At 37.1% G+C, this 26,291-nt stretch overlaps 1 protein-coding gene across 4 annotated transcripts in view; it reads right to left on the reverse strand.

The window, feature by feature from the left end:
- Positions 1-2,791: 2,791 nt before the first annotated feature.
- MSH2 (mutS homolog 2) overlaps positions 2,792-26,291 on the reverse strand; it is a 60,036-nt gene continuing 36,536 nt past the window's right edge. For all 4 annotated transcript variants that reach the window (XM_059659909.1, XM_059659910.1, XM_059659911.1 and 1 more), the window contains 8 exons: positions 16,732-16,855; positions 14,938-15,088; positions 14,704-14,801; positions 11,105-11,350; positions 9,737-9,941; positions 8,127-8,374; positions 6,145-6,320; positions 2,792-3,230 (listed from right to left, as the gene is read on the reverse strand). In XM_059659909.1, the coding sequence (XP_059515892.1) occupies positions 3,060-3,230; positions 6,145-6,320; positions 8,127-8,374; positions 9,737-9,941; positions 11,105-11,350; positions 14,704-14,801; positions 14,938-15,088; positions 16,732-16,855 (1,419 nt within the window). In that variant the 3' untranslated portion in view covers positions 2,792-3,059. The remainder of the gene's footprint in view (positions 3,231-6,144; positions 6,321-8,126; positions 8,375-9,736; positions 9,942-11,104; positions 11,351-14,703; positions 14,802-14,937; positions 15,089-16,731; positions 16,856-26,291) is intronic.

Genomic DNA, 26,291 nt, shown 5'->3' on the forward strand with positions numbered 1-26,291 from the left:
TTCATGTTGTCATACCTAATTTTAAGTTCTTAAAACATAATTATCTAGTTTTACAACAATTATAAAACAAGCACCTGTAAAACCACCCCTCAGGTCAAAACAGAATGCTGTAATGCTCTAGAACAGTAGTTCTCAACCTTCCTAATGCCGCGACCCTTTAATACAGTTCATGTTGTGGTGACCCCCAATTTCATTGTTACAATTTGAACATAATTAAAGCATAGTGATTAATCATAAAACAGTATGTAATTATGTATGTGTTTTCCGATGGTCTTAGGCGACCCGTGAAAGGGTCGTTTGACGCCCAAAGGGGTCGCGACCCACAGGTTGAGAACCACTGCTCTAGAATCTCCCTCCCCATCCCTTAGACAACTCACTCATATAAATGGGACAAACTGTATTATTCCGTATCTGTCATTTGCTTACTTTTTAAGATACCATCCATGTTGTTTTATGCAGCTATCATTCATTTTTCATAGCTAGGCTGTTCCCATTTTTATATATACATCATAGTACAATATGTACAAGCACCTCTATAGAGTATGCACCTAGGAGCAGAATTGCTGGGTCATATGCATATTCTCAATTTTATTAGACTAGAGGCCCAGTGCACAAAAATTGGTGCACTGGGTGGGTGGGTGGTCTCTTAGCCAGGCCCGTGCCCTCACAGTCCAGGAGTCCTCAGGGGATGTCCTACTGACGGCTTAGCCCTGTGGGGAGCGGGCCTAGACCGCAGTCTGGCCTCCCTCTGCAGGAGGTGAGGACGGGATCAGGGGGCGGTGCTGCCCCCCCCCCCGCCCGCCCCATCGCCCCTCCACTGCTGCTGGTCACCACCCCACCCCCACCCCCACCATCACTGTTCCCTCCCTCTGCCCACTGGAACACACCTTGGCTGGCCTGGTGCTGCCTGCTCACCAGCCCTGCCCCCCACTGACTGGTCATTCCTCTATTCAATTTGCATATTACACTTTTATTATATAGGATTATTCCCACCAGCAGAAATGTCCCACATCCTCACCAACAAGTTGGTGGACACACTTAAAATGATTGTCAATCTGGGCAGAGTCCTGAGGGGGAGCCAAGCATGGTTTTCATTTTTCTGACTGTTGATTAAATCTAAACGTATGAACCATTTAGATTTCCTCTTGGGTAAAGTGCCTGAACTTTTTGAAAAACAAGCTTTGAGATATAATTCACATAATATACACTGTACACATTCAAAGTGTAAGGTTCAATGACTTTTAGTTAGTATATGTACAGATATGTGCAAAACTCAGCAATTTTAGAACATTTTTATCTCAAAAAGAAACCCCATACCCTTTAGCTATCACCTCCCTAGCCAGCCATCACCTGCCCAACAACCCTCTGCACCTGTTCATCTACTTTGTTTCTGTACTTTCCCTATTTGGACTCTCACATGGATGGAATCATAAACAAACTCTTGTGACTGGCTTCTTCACTGTTTCCAAGGGTCATCTAAGTTGTAGCATGTATCAGTACTTCATGCCTATTTTAACAGAGAATATTCCATTCTATTGATATCCCACATTTTGCATATCTATTCCTGTCGGTAGACATTTGGGTTATATTCAGTTTTTTTGCTATTATAATACTGCTATAAACATTTGTGTACAAATTTTTCTTGTACATGTTTTTCTTGATATACACCTAGGAATCAAAGTGCTGGATCATGATAACGTTTGAGGAAATGCCAAACTGTTTTCCAAAGCAACCGCAACATTTTACATTTCCACAAGCAGTGTGTGAGCTCTTTCTTCACATCCTCAATACCTGTTCTCTGACTTTAGATATGCTAATGGGTACGAAGTGAGAGCGCACTGCAGTTTTGACTTGCATTTCCCTGATGACAATCTGCATATTTTCATGTGCTTATTAGCCATTTGTATATGTTTTGGAAAAGGATCTATTCAGATCCTTTGCCTTTTAACTGGTCTTTTTGTTATTGAGTTGTATTGACTCTCTAAAATTTTGTAAAGACTCTTAAGTGCCCATTTTCTTAGTGATTTTATAGGAATTCTTTATATAGTTTGGATATAAATCCTTTGATATTTTATGTAATACGATATGTTCTCCCATTATGGATCTAGTCTTTTTCACTTTGTGATGCCTTTTAATGAAAAGAAGTTCTTAATTTCAATATAGCTAAGTGTGTTAAATTTTATGGTGTTTGTGACTTAAATCTTTCACAAAGTCGAGGTCTTAAAAATATTTTCCTGTATTACTTTCTATAGAATTTATAAAACTAAACATTATAAGCTTGGTAGTTTTGTCTTGTACACTTGGATCAAAAATTCACTGGAGTTGATTTTTAGATATGATCCAATTTCATTTCATTCCTACATGGATAAGCTATCATCCCTTCACCATTTATTATAAGACTGCCCTTTCCCTCATATTCAGCAAGGCCAGTCACTAACCTGTAGAACAAGAGAAATAGATAGACTAAATCAGGGTTCCCAATACGAAAGATTTTGTTAAAATCCAGATTTTTAAGTCTCTCCACAGACTGGGGGTGGAGGAATGGCAGACAGGGCAGAGGATCACATTAGGACTCTGGATTTACAGTAAGTTCCCTAGCTAATGTGTATGCATCCAACCTGGCTCCCGCCAACAGACGGACACTCCGGGGAAGTCACTGGAAAGGATTTCCTTGGTTTCTTCTGCTTTAAGATCCTTTACTTTTACAAAGTCTCTGTGCTATTTATTTCTTCCATATCATTTGGGAATAAAATATGCATAGAAGTCCTATTATAAAGAAATACAACACAAATTTCACAAACTACATCATTTTATTTATAAATTCAACATATTGTATACTATTACCCATGTCCCTTTAAGTATTCCTCAGTTACTTTTCAAAATAAAGATCTCTGAAAATGTACTCAGGTAGAGCAAAGTATTACTAAATATTTTATTAAGTTGGTATGCCATGGGCATCAATTGCCATCACTATGGAAAAAGGATTAATATAAAACAATATAAAAGTATTATAGACAACAGCTTATCAATATTATCTTCATTCCATTAGTGGGATTTTCTCACGTAGTAACCTTTATTCGTGAAATGATTTCATTTACAAACCCATTATTCTTTGCTATCACCTCAGCTTTCAGCTGTTTTAATTTCATTGTGATGTTTTCTTCTGACATTTCAATAAAAGGCATTTGCTTCACCTTGGATAAAAACTCTTGAATAATTTTTTCACCTTGCTGAAAAACACGGGAACGTTCCATTAGTCTTCAAAGTGTCTTTTCTAAAAGTCACATTCAATAATAATAAATTGCTTCATTAGACTTCTATATAAACATGACACTCAGTATTTAAAAAACATTCTTTACATTTTAAGTGTGCACTGTCAAACATACTTGAATAAAATGAAAGTTAGGAGTGCTGGGCAGCTGCAAATCTGTGTATAACTTTTGACTCTCCAAAAACTTAACTACAGCCCTAGCTGGTTTGACTCAGTGGATAGAGCATTAGCCCTCGGACTGAAGGGTCCTGGGTTCAATTCTGGTCAAGGGCATGTACCTTGGTTGCAGCCTTGGTCCCAGTAGGGGGCGTGCAAGAGGTAGCTGATCGATGTTTCTCATCAATGTTTCTAACTCTCTATCCATCTCCCTTCCTCTCTGTAAAATCAATAAAATATATTTAAAAAACCACACACACTTAACTACAGATAGCCTGCTAGTTGACTGAAGCCTTACTGATAACAAAGACAGTCAATGAACACAAACTGGTATTTTGTATGTTATGTGTATTATATACTATATTCCTAAAATAAGTTAGCTAAAGAAAATGTTGAGAAAGTCATGAAAAATATATTTGAAGTATTTATTGAAAAAGTCCACGTAAAAGTGCACCCTGCACAAATTCAAACCCTATTGTTCAACGGTGAATTGTATAGCAAAATCCTTAGTTGACCATATTTCTTTATAGCAAGACATTACAAAGGATATTTCTTTTTAAACTTATTTTACTGCTCAGTTATTACCATTCTAAAGAATGCTTATTACTTGCCATATGACCTGCGGGCAAACTCTTTACCAACATCCCTCATCCGTAAAAGAAGATAATACTATCAACCTCACAGGGCTGTTGTGAGAGTTAAAGTATTAATATGTTAAGGTGCACAGCCTAGCAAAGGGTAAGCCCTATGTAAATGTTTATTATGATATATGAAGCAGGTCTGCTTTTCACATAGGAAGCCAGTTGGTAATAAGTACCTTAAAGGTGAAAGAAAGGTAGATATTGAAATGGTAAGGGAAAAAAATACTTCTCTATTAATGAACAAGTGCACTTTTGTCTCCCTTTAGCTTAAACACTGTTCACAATACATTGTAATGATTATTATCAAAGAACATGACTTTTGTTCCAATTGGAAGCTGGGATTACATAAGGAGCCTACCTAATCCCAGATCACTCAGAGCTGTTGTGCTGATACCAATACCATTTCATATTCAGGATGGCATTTTCCATACTTAAAGCTACCAGTGTTAATAAGCTATAACACATTTCTCCTGATTACAGGTATAGCACATGAAATCATACCTTTTAAGCTCAAAAACCATATACATCAGCAATTATGGTACCAATCAGCTATTATTCAAGAACAACAAAAAATGCACTGGATAGCCGAAACCGGTTTGGCTCAGTGGATATAGCGTCGTCTTGCGGACTGAAAGGTCCCAGGTTCAATTCCGGTCAAGGGCATGTACCTGGGTTGCGGGCACATCCCCAGTGGGAGATGTGCAGGAGGCAGCTGATCGATGTTTCTCTCTCATAGATGTTTCTAACTCTCTATCTCACTCCCTTCCTCTCTGTAAAAAATCAATAAAATATTTTAAAAAAATGCATTGGATAAAAGCTTAAAATGTGACAAGTTGTCACAATGTATACCACAGTACATGTTGCCAGAACCCAGCAGTAGTGAATTAAGATTACTTTGTTTCCATTGTTATAGAGAACTACTATTCCTTTAATTTTTAAAAACTACATTGGGACAGGCTTGTTCCTTTCATATATATAAATATATATATAAATCCTTCCTCAGCAGAGGATATTTTTTTCCATTGATTTTTTTAAAATATATTTTATTGATTTTTTACAGAGAGGAAGGGAGAGAGATAGAGAGTTAGAAACATCGATGAGAGAGAAACATCGATCAGCTGCCTCCTGCACATCACCCACTGGGGAAGTGCCCGCAACCCAGGTACATGCCTTTGACAGGGAATCGAACCTGGGACCTTTCAGTCCGCAGGCCGACGCTCTATCAACTGAGCCAAACCGGTTTCGGCATCCATTGATTTTTTTTTTAAAGAGTGGTAGGAAGAGAGGAGGGGAAAGAGAGAGGGAGGGAGGGGGGAGATGTGAGAGAGAAACATTGATTGGTTGCCTATTGCACATGCCCCCATCCAGGACCAGGGATTGAACCTGCAACCCAGGTACATGCCCTTTACTGTGCATCAAACCTAAGACCCTTCAGTGTACGGGCTGACACTCTTAACCATTGAACCACACAGGCCAGGGCTAGGCGTGTACCTTTCTGTGTGAGACTCTCAATTTCACCCATCACTCAGAGAAGGCCCATTTCTCCCATGAGAACGAACAGACTGCCCACAAAGAACTTCCAGGAGTAAACATTTTTCATATGCCACTTTATTCTCTATGACTATGACATATTCATTGTTCTTATCTCTCCAACTATATTGTAAACAACTGGAGGGCAAGAACTATTTTTATTTCGTTGGTGTCATCTTAACTAAGCACTGAGTAAATGTACAACTTATCTGGACTTGATATTCATTTATGAAGATTCAAAGATCTGCTTGGACATCTATTAACTCCTTTGAATTACTTATTTTAAACCTAGACTAATAGTTCTATTCTCCTACTTTTTAAATCTGGTACCTAAATGTTATCTTTTGAGCATGCAGATGTTTATATAGTGCAGAAATCAAAATGATAAGAGAATTCTTTGCGATGCAAAGAAATGTAAGTGAACACCAATAATGAATGATCAGTAAATACACATTACAATCATATAGGGAAAAAGTAACTCATCTTGGTGACCTGATCTATGTAACAATACAGAGGTTAGATAACTGCAGAATCAATCTCACAAACCTCTCTTTCCAGATGGCACCTCTTTGCTGCTGGTTCCATTTCATCACTTTCTTGTGATGCTCCGATATTCTGAAACTCCTCTAGTTCAAGGGCCTTCTGTTTAGCACACTCTATTACATGCCTAGGAAAATTAGCAAGCTCTGCAACGTGAATCCCAAAACTTTGATCACAGACACCTACAAGAAAGTGGGAAGGGGAGTGTGGGGAGAGGGACAGAGTAGGAAGAGACAGCAATTTATGTAAATGGAACTTATCCTTCTTACCTTATCATTAGAAAAGTCAACCTTGTATTATTTCAAACACATTAGCCAAATGTTTCATAGTAATGGAGATAAAGGCATTTTAATTAAGCCTCCAATGAAAAGTGATTATGACTTGGCACAGTACTATATTTTATCCTTGACAAATGTAGCAGAAAAATAAAAATAGCAGAGAAAAGGCTTGACAGATAATCCTCAAAAGGCCTAGACAAATATCTGAATTCTGAAGAAAATTAATCAAGTCTATCTCTCTGAGGTTTTCTCATTTCATAAGGGAGAAATTAAAGTACTAAGAAAAATAAATAAATGTAAAAGTGTCACTAATTAAGGAGCATTTAATTCAAAATATACTGACTATTAGTGAATGGTCTATCCTCTGAATCTGCCTACATGAATTTCTAGAAATGGTGACTCCAGAAAACTGGCTGGATAAATAAATTTAAAAAGAACAATAAAAGTAAATTTAAATATTTACAATACTTTTCTTAGAAAAGTTACTTACCATTTTATATAATCTCATTCTGATTGTAACCTACTACAAACAAATGACAATGGAATTCTTGGACCCAAATCATCAGTAAATTTACAGACGAGGTAGATGATCTTCATTTCTATTTGTAGAAAATAAACTGACTCAAGGTACTCCTTCCAAATGTTTAATACACATGATGCTCGCAGTTATTATGAGGCTTTCATTTTTGCCTCAATTATATACCAATTGTAAATTACTGGGGGGCCTACATATATATCCCATGCATTCCTGAGCTGGGACTAAGAAAAACAAGTAAAAACAAAATGGGAGTATATGTTCATAAGCATCCACAGTGAAGGAAAAACTTATTCCTATCTTCTCTGTACTTTATCTGTGTTCTTAAAAAAATGTTCTGAACCCATTTCTATTTCACCCAAAACATAATAATTTAAAAGCAAAACCTCAACTTTATGTGAAATGCCGGACCAACTAAAAGTATTTATATTTTATGTTAATAATAATGCAAACACAGAACTCAAAAGAATTCCTACCGAAGCATAAATAACAAAGGATAAAATAACCAAAACTAATTATCTCACTTATGTGCAACCTACTGATGCAGAAAAACATGTTCATGGAAAATCAGAAAGCCATCTGAACAAGTTATTCTGATGAGTGGTGAAATGTTTAAGTAATAAAAGCTATACAGCACATTAACCACATGAACTCAGTAATCTGATTAGCTGCTAGACCCATGAATGACAAGCTTTCCTGAAAGGATGAAATGCCAACAAATAACTCATTCCTTATGTGACAACTACAAACAATTTCAGGAATTCTGGAACCCCCAGCTTTAAATGAACCTGTTTATGTAATATACCATTACATAACCTAATGAGATAATCATAATAAATAGTTTATTAAACAGTAAAAGCTAGAGCCTTGGAACTTCAGAGCTTATTGTTACTAATGTGACTGCATGGGAGGCAGTATAAAATTCCTCTGTGATGATGTTAAAGAGTATAAATTATTATTTATGTGATTGTTTTAGAATGAATGATCCTACTATAAGACACAGAAACAGAGATGATGTACCATGTCTCAGCTCCCAGAGTGTGAATTAAGAGATAAATGTGTTCTGTAAAAATGTCAATAATTCATACTAACTTAGAACAAGACAATTACTGACATTTCAAGCAAGTTTCCCACTGTCACATTCTGAATTCTCAGTATACCAGTGGTCTACTCACCTTTCTTCACCTGATAAAGCATAGTTAAGGTTTCTTCAGTGGTTAGTGCTGTGACATGTAGATTATTAACAGTTGGTATCTGGTTGGCCAAGGCAGTAAGTTCATGAAAATGGGTTGCAAACATGCAAAAAGCACCGATTTTTGTTGCAATGTACTCTGATATAGCCCATGCTAACCCAAATCCATCATAGGTAGAGGTTCCTCTTCCCAATTCATCTATAATTATTAAAGAATCTTTGGTTGCAGACCTGAAACACAAAATTATGGGAAAATTTCCCAAAAATAATAATGCAAGAAAACAAAAGATATGCCACAAACAACAGATTCATTATTTTAATGTTAAAATTTTCAACGAAGTCAATAAAAAGCACTAAACTCTAGGAGAAAAAATAGGCATGGATATGAACAATGGGTAGAAGAAGAAACAAGGTGAATAAATCAAATCAACCAAGATTTAAAATTAATAATAATTCCAGCCCTGCTTGGGTTCAGTTGGTTAGAACGTCATCCTGATACACCAAGGTTGTGGGTATGATCTCTGATCAGAACATATACAAGAATCAACCAAGGAATGCATAAGTGGAACAACAAATTCATGTTTCTCTCTCACGCTAATAAGTAAAAATTTAAAAAAATAATAACACTACATGACGATGGAACAAGGGTATAATAATATGAACAGTGAGTGGGTCACATGGCTGATGGTCAAGAAAATTTGTGTGCCTGCCACAATACTACTAAATGTAAGGAGGGAAATTTTTAAAAAATTATAATCAACACAATTTACTAAGGACACCAAAACTCAAAGGGCCTAATGCCTTCATGTCTTTAAAGAAGCGCCTGAAAAGTGAAATAAAAACAAGAGATTTCAATAACCTCTAAAATAAAAACTTAATAAATTTCAGACATGACAGAGTTCAGTGAGGAAATAGCCAAGACCTTAGGTCAGGGGTGGGCAAACTTTTTGACTCGAGGGCACAATGGGTTCTTAAACTGGACCCAAATCATCAGTAAATTTACAGACGAGGTAGATGATCTTCATTTCTATTTGTAGAAAATAAACTTTATATTATAAGATAATATAAAGTACAAAAGCATGGATGGAGTGTTTGTGTGAACTAATATAAATTCAAAGTAAACATCATTACATAAAAGGGTACGGTCTTTTTTTTTTTTTAGTTTTATTCATTTCAAACGGGCCGTAGTTTGCCCATGGCTACCTTAGGTTCATGTTGGGGGGCGGGGGGGGGGGGCGAAAATCACTGAAGAAGTAGAATTTCTATCATTAGGGCCTGTAAAGCTTGGAAAGGACTTGGGCAAAGGGCAAGGAGGAACATTCCAGGCAGTGTGAACAGTGCAGGAAAGCATGGTAGTGGGGAAATATAAGATGAACAACTACCAGAAACCTTAAGAAGACACCTTTAAAAAATCAAACATCACCACAACTATACCAATCACACTTTTAAGATAATATAAAGTACAAAAAGCTCACAACAAACAGTTACACTAGATAAAAGTCCTCAGATGTTTTACAGGTGAATCTGCAAATGTACTTCTCATAGGACAGAGACATTCATTTCCATTTTTAGGGGACTGGGAAATGCACTCACCTGAGAATAGAAGCAGTTTCTAACATTTCAGCCATGAAGGTGGAGACTCCTTTCAATTGACTGTCACCAGCCCCTACCCGAGCCAAGATACAGTCCACAATGGACACTTCTGCCGACTCACATGGCACAAAACACCCAATTTGGGCCATGAGAACTATTACCCCGGTTTGGCGAATATATGTCGATTTACCTCCCATATTGGGGCCTGTAAAACACATTATATCGAAAAGCAAAATTAATTTATTTCTAATAAACCGACTTAGTCTTAAATTGCACACTGGTGACTAATCACCTAGGTAATATGATGTGAGATAAAAGAAGCAGAACCATTAGCTGCCCAAAGACATGGACAAAGTTGCTGCCAATACTGCTCCCTGAGGTAATGCTATTTTCCCTTCAGACAAACCTATATTGCTCCTTTCATAGAGAGGACCCATAAAAAATATACCTTACCTATAATTTGATTATGGCCTAGAAAGATCACACAGACAGTTTCCCACAGCTCATAGAGCTGCCTGCAGAATAATTTTATGACATCCAGAAAAGTAGTACAGGCCCAACTGACTTAACACTGTAACTCATTAATAAATGGGCCATTAGTGAATGGACCAGTATGGTCAAATCCTTCAACCACTTAAAAACCACACTAAAGCCCTAAGACATGACCCTACAATTTTGGAAAATGCACAATTTACATATCTGGGTTAGGTAGATTATATAAACAACTTGAAAATCCATTTGGGGAAATAGAACACATTTGCCCAAAGACTCCTTACTCCCTCCCTCACTTTTGTTTTTTTGGAATCTGGTTAAGATCTCTCAAAACATTTTAGTTTGAGACATGCTACATTATTTTCCTTAGTGCCATGGCTTTAAAAGAACTTCCATCCTGGAGTGGGCTAGAAGGGGACAATGGGAGAAAAAAAAGAGGGACATCTGTAATACTTTCAACAATAAATATTTTTTTAAGAAATTAAAAATAAAAGTACTGCTACCCTTAACTGAGGTCATTCCAGCAGCCAGTTCTGCTTGATTTTCAAAGACCTCACTACTAAAAGGTCTGGCACAGAAGTAAGCATTGAGGAAGAAGGGGTGTTCATTTTTAAATGCCCTGAACTCCTAAAACAGAAGTTTCTTATAAACACAGTATTTTCTCAAAAGCCTTTACGCCCTCTCCCAAATCTTCCCACCAATCCAAATACGAATATATTACTCATTAATATGAATAACATGTTCTTAAAATTTCAAAAATTTGGATTTTCTTCATCAATTTTAAGCATATTTTTCACCCCAACATTAAAAAAAGAAACATTACCCAAAATAACCCATAAACAAGGTGTTGGTGTTTTTTTGTTGTTTTTTTTTTACCAGTAATGATATGAAACATCTGTTTATCTTTTTCAAAGTGAACATCATTGGGAATAAATGCAACTTCATCTTGAACTTCAACACAAGCATGTCTGGATGCTTTCAAAATAATTCTTCCTTGTCCTTTCTCCAAAATGACCGGTCGTACATATGGAACTGGCGCTCCATTTGATACATGAGCAAAGCTGACAACAGCATCTAGCTGAGCTAACACATCATTGAATGTCTGCATTGGTTCTACATAGCCTATATAAAAACAGAAAATGTGCACAGGAACATTGAATAATAAAAAAATACATATAAGCAGCTATAAGAATAAATTTAACTTCCCCATTTGGGAATTCAAACTCTAATTTCCTAATTTATATACTTTTTAAAAATTAATAGAAGTTTGCCACAACTAAACTTGAAAGTAACACCTAAAACTCAACATGTTAAAATGTGTTACTATATCTTCCCCCACTATGAACAGATTTCAAAAATACAAAGAGTATGATGCCCCCTTGCCAAAATCCATTAAAATATAAAAGCACACAGCTGTTTAGAAATGAGGTAGATTAAGAAAAAACTATCATAATTTACTGGTAAGAAAGAAAAGCAGGGTACAGTAATATTTGACTCATAGCTGCACTTTTAAGACACACTTTTCTTGTAAAATTAAGAGTCTGAAACCAGAATGGCATTTCATAATTATAAGAAACATGCAAGCAACAGGTAATAAGGTATAATGCGACCATCAAGGCCTATGCATGTAAGACCTGTCTGTCAGGCTTTCATTTCAGCATTTTCCCCCCATCAGCATCACATACAATTAAATTTTAGTACAAATGTAGATCCATAATTGTCACTTAAAATACTTTCAACAAGATGCTAGTCTGCTAGAGCATTAAAACGAAAAGCTGATGAACAGAAGGATATCACTGCCCCTTAGTAACAGTAGATATGTTTCTTGGCTTCACTCAAATATTCATTTCATAAAATATGATTTTGCCTCTTGAAAACTTGTAAATAAAACTCTGCCTCTATTTAACAGTTCTTGTTTGATGCTAAACACCACTCTGACCTGATGAGCTTAAGGAACCTCACCTTATAAACAAAAGCAGATCAGAGACCTGTTTTATGCTTATGGGTGAGTAGAATTGAGATCCACTAAATAGATAAGACCTAAATTTTTTATGGTAGTGATGTCAGGGTTGAAACTCTCAGTATTTCCTTAGAATTATTTTTATTCCATAGAGAATAAAATCTTAATATATGGAAAAAAAAAGAGACAAACTTAAAAGCTATTATGTACATTAAAAAGTCCCTGATACATGCTAGGTAAAGCATGTTTAGCCAATAATAATGGTTAAGATTTCAGAATAGATTCTAAAATTTTAATAGGTTGGAGGGGTTGTTTAACAGATCCACGTGTCACATAGACCTGCCATACAGACATCAATGTGTCAAAAGCTTTAAGGAACATTCAAGAGAATAATGTTCAATTTTATAAGAACACAAAATTATGAGTATTCAAATGGCAGGAAATTTGACTCATCTTTGATACCTTTGTTCCCCATAAAAGTGATACAATTAACACAAACGGGCCCTGAAGAGTTCACATTACCCTATCATGTAGCAAATAGGAACCTGTGAGAATTACTTAAACATTAGTTGAGTACTTACTACAATTACTTTAAAAGTCATAAAACTTCTAATAGATCAGTAAGAATAGGTTTACAATAAAAAAGAAAACCAAAAGCCTCTTAATTAACAGTCCATACTCAGTATCTCACTTCATCTGGCTCTTAACAATACCATCTTTTCTGGCTTAATAGCAAGTTAGAAAACTACAAAAATGATCCACTACCTTTCAAAATAAAAATTTCAAATGTATGGTAGACCAAAAAGAGGTTTCACTTAAATTCAAGGTAACTCCAAATAAAACACTTTCAATTTAAAAATATTAGCCATTTTAACCTACTAGGTGCTTAATGAATATTAGTTAATATTGGTTTATGAGGAAGACTGTTTGTATATAGTGTTTAGAGGGTTCTTAAAAATACAATCTAAGCTAAGAAACATAATCCAACAAGATTATCATGGTACAGTTATCTGATACCACGAAGCAAAAATAATCTTTCTAAATTTCATTCATCTCAAAACCAATCAAGTGTATTAAAACCTTTAAATTTTGTTTCTGATTTACTATGAAAATTCACAATAGTAAAACAATTTGCAGAACTATACATGCTCATCATTTTAAAATTACTTTTACCCCTAAATAATTCAGCATACATATCCTGAGAACAAGGACATCCTTCTACTTAATCATAATACACATCCACAAACTGCAACACCAATACTATTATAATCTCACCAGAGGCCCGGTGCACGAAATTCATTAACAGGTAGGGTCTCTAGGCCTGGCCAGCGATCAGAGCCAATCAGTTCCCCGCCTCCCTGCCTCCCACGTTCTCTCGCTCTCTCAGGGCCCTGCTGCCGCTGCTGGTCGCCTGCCATGTTCTGCGCCACCCACTGTTGGTCAGCGCACATAATAGCAAGCGATAGAACTCCCAGTCGAACTCCCGAGGGGACACTTTGCATATTAGCCTTAAATATTTATAGATATTAAACTTAGCCAATTTGTTCCAATAGTGTACTTTATCACTATTTTCCAACAACCACTAATCCTTGATCCAATCAAGGATCATCCACTGCATTTGACTATCCTGTCTCTTTAAGTCTCCTTTAATCTAAAACAGATCCTGTGCATTCTTCTTTTTTGTTTCCATGATGCTGACATTTTTAAATAGGTCAGGCCCTAAAAAGAAGTGTGCCACAATCTAAATTTACTTTTTTTTCTTATTATTTATAATCAAGTTAAATGTTTTGTCAAGATTACATAGGTTATATTGTGTCCTTCCCTCTGCATCCCATCAGGAAATATATAATGTTACTTGTCCCATTACTAGTGATGCCAACTTTGATCACTTGGCTTAAGCATTTCTTTGGTATATTTTTGCAAGGCACAATTAAGGTTATAAGCAATATCCACATGATGATAGGCAAAGCCTTCCAGCTTAATTAACATATCCCCACCTACTGTGTTAAACATACATTCATTTCATGCTAAGGGCAATACCATGATGTTAAGGCATTCTGTCCCTTCAATTATAAAACATTCACCTCAAACGATGCCTCTAGAATGAACTCTGAAAATCTACAAATGGCACAGAACTTAAAAGGGCTTGCTTGCCTCATGTATAACTTTTATTTTTCAGTGATATTTATTTCCATAACCTAGAGCATGAGCCCACAGATTATTAATAGTCCTTGGTGTTTCTTCCCCTTATTACTACAGCTAAGTTTTGTGCTTTTTTGCACATCTTTGTTTTTCAGGGTATTCCCATTCCTCAGCCTGCACTAGCTTATCTTCCCATGTACCAGAGTAAATTCCAGTTACTTTTCCTACCACAATACAGCATGCATTATTTGGTAGGTAGCCTAATATAATTAACAGTCTAACAACTTTTTAAAAGACCACTCTTGAAACATCCTGATGTTTTCCTATGATCAAAAACCAGGTCATATTCAGAATCTTTTGGTTCTATTATTACCTGAAGAAATATTGACAATTTCTTTAACAATGGCATCCTGGGCTTCTTGGTACTCAGTTTTGTATTTGGTATATTCTTCATTAAGAGAAGTCAATGCACTGCAAATCAAGGTAATGGTATTATTTTAAAAAATGAAAACATCTACTGAAAGTAATGGGCACTACATTTCATCGGAGAATAATTTAGTTCTATGGTACTACTGAAGGCTTAACAATATGATACAGGCTTACAAACCTATTGGTAAATTTAACACCATTCTTCTGGATATCTACGGTACTGAAGTTTTTGTTGTTACGAAGGACTTTTTCTTCTTTACACGTTACGCGAAAATAATATCCAAACTGTGAATTTGAATCCAGTTTAATCTGTTTGCCAGATTCCAAACCTTTATGTTAAGAAAAAAAAAAAAGTTTGTCAACAGCCATTTTCCATGTAGATGTTTAAAATAATTAAATCTAAAGAGTAAAAAGCATACTTTTATTACATAATAGGTACTGAAAATTATTAATGTTATCTAGCTAGGAATGATACAAGTCCTACTTCACTTTACACAAAAATCTACACAAATTAAGGATATAAATAAACCCTTAAAGTCCCTTAGAAATGTTGCTTCTGAAGTGGAAGCACTTTCTGGGTAAACCCAACCTAGGAAGCAGAGCACCAGCAGTGGGCACACACACTGCTCTAGACGCCGGGGGCATGAAGGTGAGTACAATAAACCCTGCCCTTGAGGAGTTCTGCATGAGGGTTCTTTAGTTATTAACCAACGCATTTCACGGGGAGATAGAGCACATTAAACTGAAGAAATACACTTTCCAAACAAAAACTGGAGACTCTGACAATGAAATTCTAGAAAAATTAGGACAAATGTTTTTTGTTAAGTGTAGGAAACTTTACAAAACAAGCAATGATAGATTAGCTAGACTTCATGCAACAAAGATTTTTGAGTTTAAGTCTGTCCTCTCATAATCTCACTTATCAATGTGATCTTTAGACCACAAACTAGAAGACAGAGATAGTAACTACCAATTTATTTGCTGAAGCATGGCTATCAAATATTGTTAGCAGCCAACAACTACAGACAGATCTCACTTGACTGGGGAGCAAAGGGACTGTAGATAACTATGACACGAGAGGGGTAAATTTTAATATTCTTCTAAGGAATTCATGCACGGGTGGGGTCCCTTGGCCTGGCCGGCTTTCGGGGCCGGGGGAGGGACCGAGGGAGGTTGGCCGGCCACAGGAAGTTAGCGGTGGGAGCACAATGACCACCAGGGGGCAGCTCCTGCGTTGAGCATCTGCCCCCTGGTGGTCAGTGCAAGTCATAGTGACCGGTCGATCAGTAGTTCAATCAGCCGGTTGCTTAGGCTTTTATATATATATAGATAGATGGCATATTTCTGGGAAGAGGATCCATACCTTTTAGATTCTCCAAAAGTTTAAGTATTTTAAGTACTACTGCCCTGAAGGGGTCTTACAGTTCGAATGCTGAGATTCATTTATTCATTCAGCACACATGTGAGTGATGCTCAGAACAAAGAGGTTTATAAATTTAGAACAAAAACAGTGTGAATAGTGTGAGACTAATTAGGGAATTAATCTAGTTTGCAGGCAGACATTTTAAAAATTGATATTAATGAAGTGCTCAAGAACCCCATAGCCAAATCAATGAACTATTTCTAGCAGAATTAGGCTTAGAAAGGAGGTGACATTTAAAACTGGTCTTATTTAAAAGACATGATGCAAGGACCTGTTGGGTGATTTGTTTGGCAGGAATGGGGAGTCATGCTAGGACTTGAGGGAGTTAATAAGAAATGAGTCTGGAAGATGAGTCAGGTAAGGCTTTGAATGTAAAGTACCCCGTGTACCAACTATAAGTGTTTGTAATTTTATTCTGTAGGAAAAGGGTCTGGCACATTAAACAAGAAATTGGCACAATCAAGTGTGTCTTCTAGGAAAGTAATTCTGACACCAGTGGGTATTATGTAGACAAAAGAATTATTCAAACCTCGAACAGCCCATTCTTACCTAGATCTCTAGCTGTACTTACTAATGTTGATTGCATCTTCTTTTCTAAACCATCCATTATTTCTCTTAATTCACTCAGATTAGGATCAAATGAAGGCTTTACAAGGAATTCGTGGTTTTCCACCTATAGGGAGAACAAAGAGTGGTTACATTTTAAAGATGGAAGTCATGAAGGAAGTATGTTCTTTTGCTTATTTATTAGATTTCATGTTTTGAGTTAAATAATTCACTACCCATAAGTGACTCAGTCACAACTATAAGAAGCTTCTATTTATCAAGAGATATAAAGTTCTGCTTATTAGCAGCTTAGAGTTCTAGATGTACAAAATTATCCTTGTGAAACAGACATAGTACTATTGATGCATATGTCACCAATAGTATTATTTTTATTGACATTTCCCTTAAACAACGTTCAAAACATTTTTCCTAATATTACTAAAGAATGCTCAATGTCCTAAGCTTATAACAGAACATTTAGTTTTTGCCCAAACCAAGGAAATACCTTAGGAATCTCAAAAAGTTAGCTCTAAAAAAAAACCCCAAAAAACTATAGAATTTTATTTCTTCAAACTGAAAGTTCATCAAAATCTCATAATTTAAAAACATACTCTTAAGTACTTTGTTTCCCTAATTTCTTACCAATAATAACCAGCAAGAAATCATGATGAAAAGTAGATCTCACAATAGTAAACACACAAAATATTTAGAAACAAAGTCTTAATAAGATTTTTATAAAGATACCTGCCTATTAGAAGATTTAAGAACTGATAAATGACAAGGCAGACTCAGAAAACTAAATCAAATGTTAATATCTACTCATTCCTATATATCTGCCCAATATGAATCTTTTTGAAAGAAAAGAAAATGACTAAAATTTAAAGACAAAATTATGAAAAAATATTTTTTAAAAATAAAGCCTACTCATATAGGTATTAATAACTATGAAAAAGAATTATATATAAAAGCATAATATAAGAGTTAGGCCTGGCCAGTGTGGTTCAGTTGGTTGAGCATTGTCCGATGCACCAAGAGGCTGCTGGTTCAATTGCTGGTCAGGGCACATACCCGGGGTTGCCAGCTTGACCCCCAGTAGGGGGTGCGCAGGAGGCAGGCAATCAATGTTTCTCTCTCTCTCTCCCCTCTCCTATCTCTCTTGAAAAGAAAATCAATTAAAAATAAAAACATTTATTAAATAACTTTCTCAATTTAAACCAACAAAATGAAAAATATATTTAATTATATAGTATTAAAACTTAAGGTTTTTTAAAGCTAACTTTTAAAAAGACAAAACATTTGTTAAAATAAAAGCTTTGCGAAATATAAAAGTATAAAGATTCGTATTTTCTTTTATAACAGCACTTGTTTGCATATATGAGAAAAACAGCAAGGTCATTAAATGGGCAAGTATGACATACAACTCCATGGATGAGGAAATAGATAGTAAACAAAACCAAAAGAAAATGGTAAAGCGCCATAATGATAAAATGAATATTTAAGCAACCTTAAGATATTATTCTACAGCTTTGTTTTAAAGAAAAAAAGACCCCACCACCAAATACTAATGAGGCTACAGTGCAATTAATGCACTCATTTCTAGTGAAAATATAAGTTAGTATAACCTTAAAAAAAGCAATGCAACAGGACTCAAGAGATTTTTGTTATACTCTTTGGCATAGCAATTCTACTTGTAGGAATTCAAATTAAGGAAATAATAAACAGAAGCAAAACAGTATATGAATGAATAAAATACGTGCAGATTTATTTGTTACAGTGAACCCCAGAAATAATAAAACATCAAGTATTTGCATAATGGTACATCAATAAAATATTGTATGATTACTTAAAAAGACAATGAAAGGGAACTCATACAACTTAACAAAAGGAAGATAAACAATCCAATCAAAAAATGGGCAAAGGACCTAAATAGACACCTTTCAAAAGAGGACATTCAGAAAGCCAAGAGACATATGAAAACATGCTCAAAGTCACTAATCATCCGAGAGATGCAAATCAAAACAGCAATGAGGTACCATCTCACACCTGTCAGACTGGCTATCATCAACAAATCAACAAACGACAAGTGCTGGAGAGGATGTGGAGAAAAAGGAACACTTGTGCACTGCTGGTGGGAATGCAGACTGGTGCAGCCACTATGGAAGACAGTATGGACTTTCCTTAAAAAACTGAAAATGGAACTCCCATTTGACCCTGTGATCCCACTTCTAGGAATATATCCCAAGAAACCAGAAACACCAATCAGAAAGGATATATGCACCCCTATGTTCATAGCAGCACAATTCACCATAGCTAAGATCTGGAAACAGCCTAAGTGCCCATCAGTAGATGAATGGATTAGAAAACTGTGGTACATCTACACGATGGAATACTATGCTGCTCTAAAAAGGAAGGAACTCTTACCATTTGCAACATCATGGATGGAACTGGAGAGCATTATGCTAAGTGAAATAAGCCAGTCAATAAAGGAAAAATACCACATGATCTCACTCATTCATGGACAATAGAGACCATTATAAACTTTTGAACAATAATAGATACAGAGGCAGAGCTGCCTCAAACAGATTGTCAAACTGCAGCGGGAAGGCCGGGGAGGGTTGGGGGGCAGGAGGTAGGGGGGCAAGAGATCAACTAAAGGACTTGTATGCATGCATATAAGCATAACCAATGGACATAAGACACTGGGGGGTAGGGGAGGCTAGGGGACTGTCTAGGGCGGGGGGATAAAATGGATACATATGTAATACCCTTTGTAATACTTTAAGCAATAAAACAAAAACAAAACAAAAAAAAAGACAATGAAGATGATCTGGAACTAAGGACCAAGGCTTATGATAACTCCAGGGGGAAAAAGTAATGCTATAATGGTGGACAGATACTGCTACTGAACTTGGCTCCTCCAATTAATTTAAGAAAAGTGAGGCAGAGGCAGGCCAAGTTCCTACCCTCTTCCCCACCTTCCAGAAACCCAATGGTGAGTCAAAAAAAACCTTGAGAATTCTTACTAATAATCCTAAATCTGGAGACAAGAAAATTAAATTAAATATCTTTACATTTTCCTTCCCTGGATGGGGGAATACTGCTTTGAACATGCTGCTAGGGAGATGCGAGTGAAACAAGGGAAAAGCAAATGAGCTCTAACTTACTAAAATAAATACTCTAAGGACCACATGCCAAATTAAGTGCCCTTCAGCAATAACTTACCACTCCCAAACAATCTGGGATAATGAAATATACCACCAGCCCTAGCGGGTTTGGCTCAGTAGATAGAGCGTCAGCCTGAAGACTGAAGGGTCCCGAGTTCAATTTCGGTCAAGGGCACATGCCCGGGTTATGGACTTGATCCCCAGTAGGGGACGTGCAGGAGGCAGCCGATCAATGATTCTCTCTCGTATTGATGTTTCTTTCTATCTCTCTCTCTCTCTCCCCCTTCCTCTCTAAAATCAATAAAAATATATTTTAAAAAGAAGCAATATACCATTATATCAGACTTACACAAAGTCTCCCTCGCCCTTCCTCTCTGAAATCAATTTTACTGGGCATGTGTCTATCTTCTCTTTGTTGGATCCCTTCCCCCAGTGTTTTGCAGAAAATAGGCCAGTGGTTCACTGGGGAGTGCAGTTACAACTTGGGTGAAGCTGCCCAAATGACATGCTTATAATGTCTGGCCTTCCCTTTGCTCCTTTCCTATTGTTATTAATTAGCTAATTATAACAGTATCAACTTCATTAATATGGAATGCCAGAGAACAGTGTGTATCACCCTCAAAATTTAGAAAAGTTGTATATAAAATAATCAAGATTTGCTCAAGAATAAAGCTGAAAAACATATTCTTATTGAGCATGAAATAATAATTCAAGGACTATAATATCCATCAACCTTTCTTTAAAACAAAACAAAACAAAACAAAAAACCCTAACCTGAGAAACAAATCTAGCCCAAAAAAAGTGAAATCAAACTTTTTATTTTATCTTAGAGAGAGGGAGAAAGAGAAACATCAAGTGAGAAACATCGGTCGGTTGCCTTTCACATGTGCCCCAACCAGAGACTGAACCTGCAACCTGGGCATGTGCCCTGACCGAAATTGAACCTGCCACCTTTTGGTGTATTGGGAGGATGCTCCAACCAACTGAGCCATACGAGCCAAAGCAGAAATCAAACGTTTTAAACCCAGAAATGAAGAAGCCATGGCCAAAGGACTAACGGTGAGCATGAAACCATTTACATGTAAATATAAACATTAAACAACCCTGAAAATTGGAATTCTACCTACAGACATATTGTGCATATTTTAGACCTGGACAATGTAAAAATAAAACCAGTAAAAACCAAGAAGTAAAAACCAAGAAAACAACAACAAAAACACACACACCAAAAAACACAAGACAACAACAACAATAAAACACCAAGAAGTATGAGGCTCTTATACAGGCACGTAAGACAGTGCTTAGTGCTCAACTTTCACAGCAGGGCATTAATACTGTCCAAAATTGAAACATGTCATTGAAATAAACTGCCTATCTCTTCATATTTTTTTTCTAATTTAGTTTCTTTAACCTATCTTTTAGGTTAATTTTCCTCTCTTGTGGTGAAAATCATTCATTTGAAGTTCAACAATTCCTTCCATAATTTTTTTTTTGTTATACTGAAAAACATTAAGCTGAATTCTTTTATACATCTGTCTGTATATAACCATAAAAAGATCATTAGCTATCTCTCAATGGAGGCACTACTGGCATTTTGAGTGGGACAATACTTTGTTGTAAGGAACTAAAACACAAAATTTTTTAACCTGTCCCCAAAACCCTCAATACTACCCATACTTGAAAACAGACTACGTCTAGCTGGTTTGGCTTAGTGGATAGAACATTGGCCTGCAAACTGAAGGGTCCCAGGTTCGATTCTGACCAAGGGCACATGCCCGGGTTGCAGGCTCAATTCCCAGTAGGGGGCATGCAGGAGGCAGCCAATCAATGATTCTCTCTCGTCATTAATGTTTTACTCTCTCTCTCCCTCTCCCTTCCTTTCTGAAATCAATAAAAAGGCATTAAAAAAAAAAAAAAAAGAAAGGAAAAGACTAAATAGTAATTCAGTTATTTCTGGGTGATAGATGTGGGAGACACTTTAAGCTTTCTTTCTGCATAATTTGAATGCTTTATATAGATAACAGTTTTACAATAGTATTTTATTTGTACAGATAACTATAAGCAAAAATGTTGACACCTTCTGAGTTAATTTTAGGTGGAAAATATGAATACTTCCTTCTTTTTTATTTATTTTTGTTCCCAAGAACATTTTAAAGCATTTATATACATTATTTTTACAACTTACATATATTCATAAAATAATGTTGTACCAGGATCATGCAATTGCATTTTTAAAAATTTATTTTAATTTTTTCTGTCCCAGTATTTTCAATAAAAACTTATCTAAAATTACTACTTTTCCAACAGTAGATAAAATAAATAAGTGTATGTAAAAACTAATATTCAAAGATAACTTGGTCCACATACTGTATAGAAAGGTTTAAAAATTTAATACTCTCACTGAATCATCCGATCTGAATGAAAATGTTTATATTTTGTGAAAAATCATTGCTTCTTTTTGAACCTTGTCTTGGGATGGTTTTGATCTACATTTACTTCAAAAATAGAAAATCTTTCTATATGATTTATGGAAAGCAGCCACAAAAATACCTTAAGCATTATGTACAAAGCTAAGCCTAAAAAAAAAAAAAAAACCTCAGCCATTCATGTAAATGTCTGTTCCCTCCACCACATGAACTCTCAAGTGCACAGCTGAAAAACACGAGTGAAGCTTTCAGAAAAGATACATGAAGCAACTGATAGCCTCTTGAGAGTTTCCCAAAGTAGTTCTAAGTCATCTAACTTAGATGGCTAAATTCATTACAAATATCTACAACAACAGTGAAGGGCTGAGTTCACTTATGACCTGAGACAAGTGTAAAGGTTTATAACTGAGAATAAAGATATTATATACTAGGAATCTTGTTCATTTAAAAGAGAGAGGCATATCATAAAACATGAAAGCCTATATTACACCACAGTATCTTAGCAGGCACCAGCTGATGTATACAACAGTTGTTTCCCTCCTTCCCCCTTCCTGATAGGGTAGTGCTCTTCTGAGTATCTCCACCCCTGGTTTATCTTAGGCCAATCATCAGTAGTTTTCCTGGCCTCAATCACTGCTTAAATGATTCCATCAAAGTATTACAGGGCTTTTACTTGAAATGTTGCACAAATTGCTACTGGTACATAGCCATCCTAGGACCAAATGAGGACCCATTAAAATCACAAAAGATAGAACAAATCAAGAAATTAGTTCTGGAGACAAGAATTCCATATCAAGATTATGATGCTTCAGGGATTCCACCCTATCCCTACTTTGGAAGAATCAGCTAACAGCCTCACTATTCTAGCCTTGGATCCCTTGTCTCCCTTAGATCAGGCAGGCAGGGAGAGATTTCCATACCCTATACAGGCAGGGAACATGGCCTTTGCCAGCAGGAAGCAGTTACTAAAGGCAGACCCCCCCCCCCACCCCCCATCACTCCTGAATGATTTCAGGGATGGAAGTCTCTGAGGGGGAATGAGACAGACCAGTAAACCAGGACAAGTGGAATCGGGAAAATGACCCTCATAGTTAAATGGCCAAGCAGTTTATAGCCATCTAGTAAATCACAAAATCCTATCTTCCATAACCAAGGACACTTAAGAATAAATGGTTTACACTTCTCCTCCCCAACCAGAGGGTAAATAGCTAAATCATGCTACTCAGGGTAACAGCAGAAATCCAATTAGTGCCGTGTGTGCCAATCACACCCAAGGACAGATGAAGTAAGGGAATAAATCTCATTGTGGTGCATCAGTATAAAGCTGAAGAAAATCTGTTGAGATCCTCCCCAAAGCTCCAGCCTTTGAAACCCTCAAGATGAATGACCCAGGGTGTGCAGTGCACTCTCCTTCCCAGGAGCATGCCTGCACTTTTCCCCTCTCCCTATTCCCTCCACTTATTCTACCTTTGCCTTTCTCTCTCCTAAGCTCCAAGGGACCTCCTTCTGCCTCTGTAACTTGTTTCCTAAGCCCACACTTTCCAACTGGCTCATCTACTACCTCTGTAACTTTCTAAATAAACTTTCTCTTATAATGTGAGTTCTGGCTCTGAATTCTTTCTTTGCCAAACTCAAGACAAGTTCCAACATCACCGGTAACAACTGCTGTCATTTTGTCGCCAACATTGTTTAGTTGCCAACATCACCGGTAACAGCTGGATTTATACAGTCAAAATACTGCATGACAGGAAGGCAGGGAGAGAGGAAGTACATGAAAAGGCATAATATAAAGTAAAAGTATCCAAGATTTTATCATCCTGCTATCTTCTATAATTATCACAGTAGTGGCTAATATACTGCACATAATGAAAACAAACTGTTTATTGCAGGAATACAGCTTTTACTGTTCAGTGTGGGGAGGGGAAGGGGGAAAGGGTAAGAAGGGTAGTCCTAAAAGGTAGGACATCTTTTGGGCAGGCTGTGAAGGTGTGAATATGATAACCCAGATAAAAAGATAGCTACAGCCCTAGTTGGTTCAGCTCAGTGGATAGGGCATCAGCCAATGAACTGAAGGGTCCCAGGTTTGATTCCAGTCAAGAGCACATGCCCGGGTTGCAGGCTCGATCCCCAGTAGGGGGTGTGCAGGAGGCAGCTGATCAATAATTCTCTCTCATCATTTATGTTTCTATTTCTCTCTTTCCCTCTCTGAAATCAATAAAAATATGTTAAAAAAGAAAAATAAAGATAGCTACAGCCTGGCCTGCATGGCTCAGTGGTTGAGCGTCGACCTATGAAGCAAGAGGTCACGGTTCGATTCCCAGTCAGGGCACATGCCCAGGTTGCAGGCTCCATCCCCAGTGGGGGACATGAAGAAGGCAGCCGATCAATGATTATCTCTCATCATTGATGTTTCTATCTCTCTCACCCTCTTCCTTCCTCTCTGAAATCAATAAAAATATTTTTTAAAATAAATAAAAAATAAAGATACCTGCACGGGGATCTTTAATAAAGAACCTGTACATTGATAGAGGGGCTACAAATTTTAAGAAACTCTTAAACATTCTCAACTATACAAACTAATTTTGGACAGATATTGCCCATGATGGTCCAAGAGTACAGCATTACTGGTAGGCTACAAACTGTTGTGAAGAAAGTCACATACTCATTTCTCAATTGCACTAGTAGTTTATTAAGCAAGTAGTCCCCAGACAAGCAGTACCATTTGGGGACATATTTAAAATACAAATTCTCCAGCCTTACCCCAGACCTATAAGAATCTGATTCTGAGGTCAGAGTCCAGCCATGTGTTTTAACAAGCCCATCAGGTGACTCTGATACATGCTTAGCTTGAGACCCACAATATTAAGGCAAGGAGATAGCAAGTTCAAAGAACAAAGGTGACCAACAAAGGGCAGCATTTGCCTTGCTTCTGGGATCCTTCAAGCATGCGCAGCTGCAGTGACAGTGAAAAGCTCAATTCTTACCTTCCCACCTCTCTATTTTACTCAGAATTTTTGTTCACCATCAAGAACTACACCTTCAGATGATTTCATTTAAAGTAATGTTTACAAATATCCAACTCAGTCCAATCAAAAGCCACATCCTGAGCTACAGAGGGATGGTAATGCTTTGCATCCAAATGTCTCTGAAACAGTATTTCTGCCTTCCATTGATCTAAAAGTTGTACATCTGAGGAGAACCAAAATGGCTGATACTCACCACCTCCCACAACCACATCAAAATTACAATAAAAATAGAGAACAACCATCACTCAGAATCGCCTGAAATCTGGCTGAATGAAAGTCCTACTGGAGACTGGTAGGAGGGGTGGAGGAGTGGAGGCGTGGAAACAGTCTTGGTCCGACACCCACATGTGGCATTTTTTTCAATCAGGAGGGATATCTTGGCTGTGGAGGCCTCCCATGAGGACCAAGGGGTCCTAGCCCACACCAGACCCCCAGCCCAGGGTTCCAGAGCAGAGAAACTCCTGTAACTTCGAACTGTAAAAACCAGCAGGGATTGTGGCTGAGTGACACGGAGGTTACTGGAGACACAGGCAGTTCCTCTTAAAGGGCCAGCACATGAATTTACACTGACTCCCTCCCTCTGAGCTTCAGGGCTGGGGCAACAGCTAAGAGGGCAGGGGAGGATCCAGGGACATATGGGGAGGAATTGGATTGTCTGGCATCAAAGCAAGAACTCAGGGGCAGCTATCTCCCAGACAGGGGTGCTTGCAGGGGTAACTGTTCCTATGCTGAGACCTCCTGTCTCAGAGCTGACTGGCAGCCATGTCTGAGTTTCCATTAGCCTGGCTCACACAGTTCACACTACCCTGGTGATTCCCTGAGACCCCGCCCCATCCAATTTGCAGCCTCACTCAAGATGTTTGCAATGGCTTTTCTATATGAATGGCCTGTCCTGGCTCAGGCTTCAGACTTTCCTAAAATCTTGCCAACAAGCAGCAGCCGGCATC

Source organism: Myotis daubentonii, chromosome 12, assembly GCF_963259705.1.
Source record: "Myotis daubentonii chromosome 12, mMyoDau2.1, whole genome shotgun sequence".
Lineage (NCBI taxonomy): Eukaryota > Metazoa > Chordata > Mammalia > Chiroptera > Vespertilionidae > Myotis > Myotis daubentonii.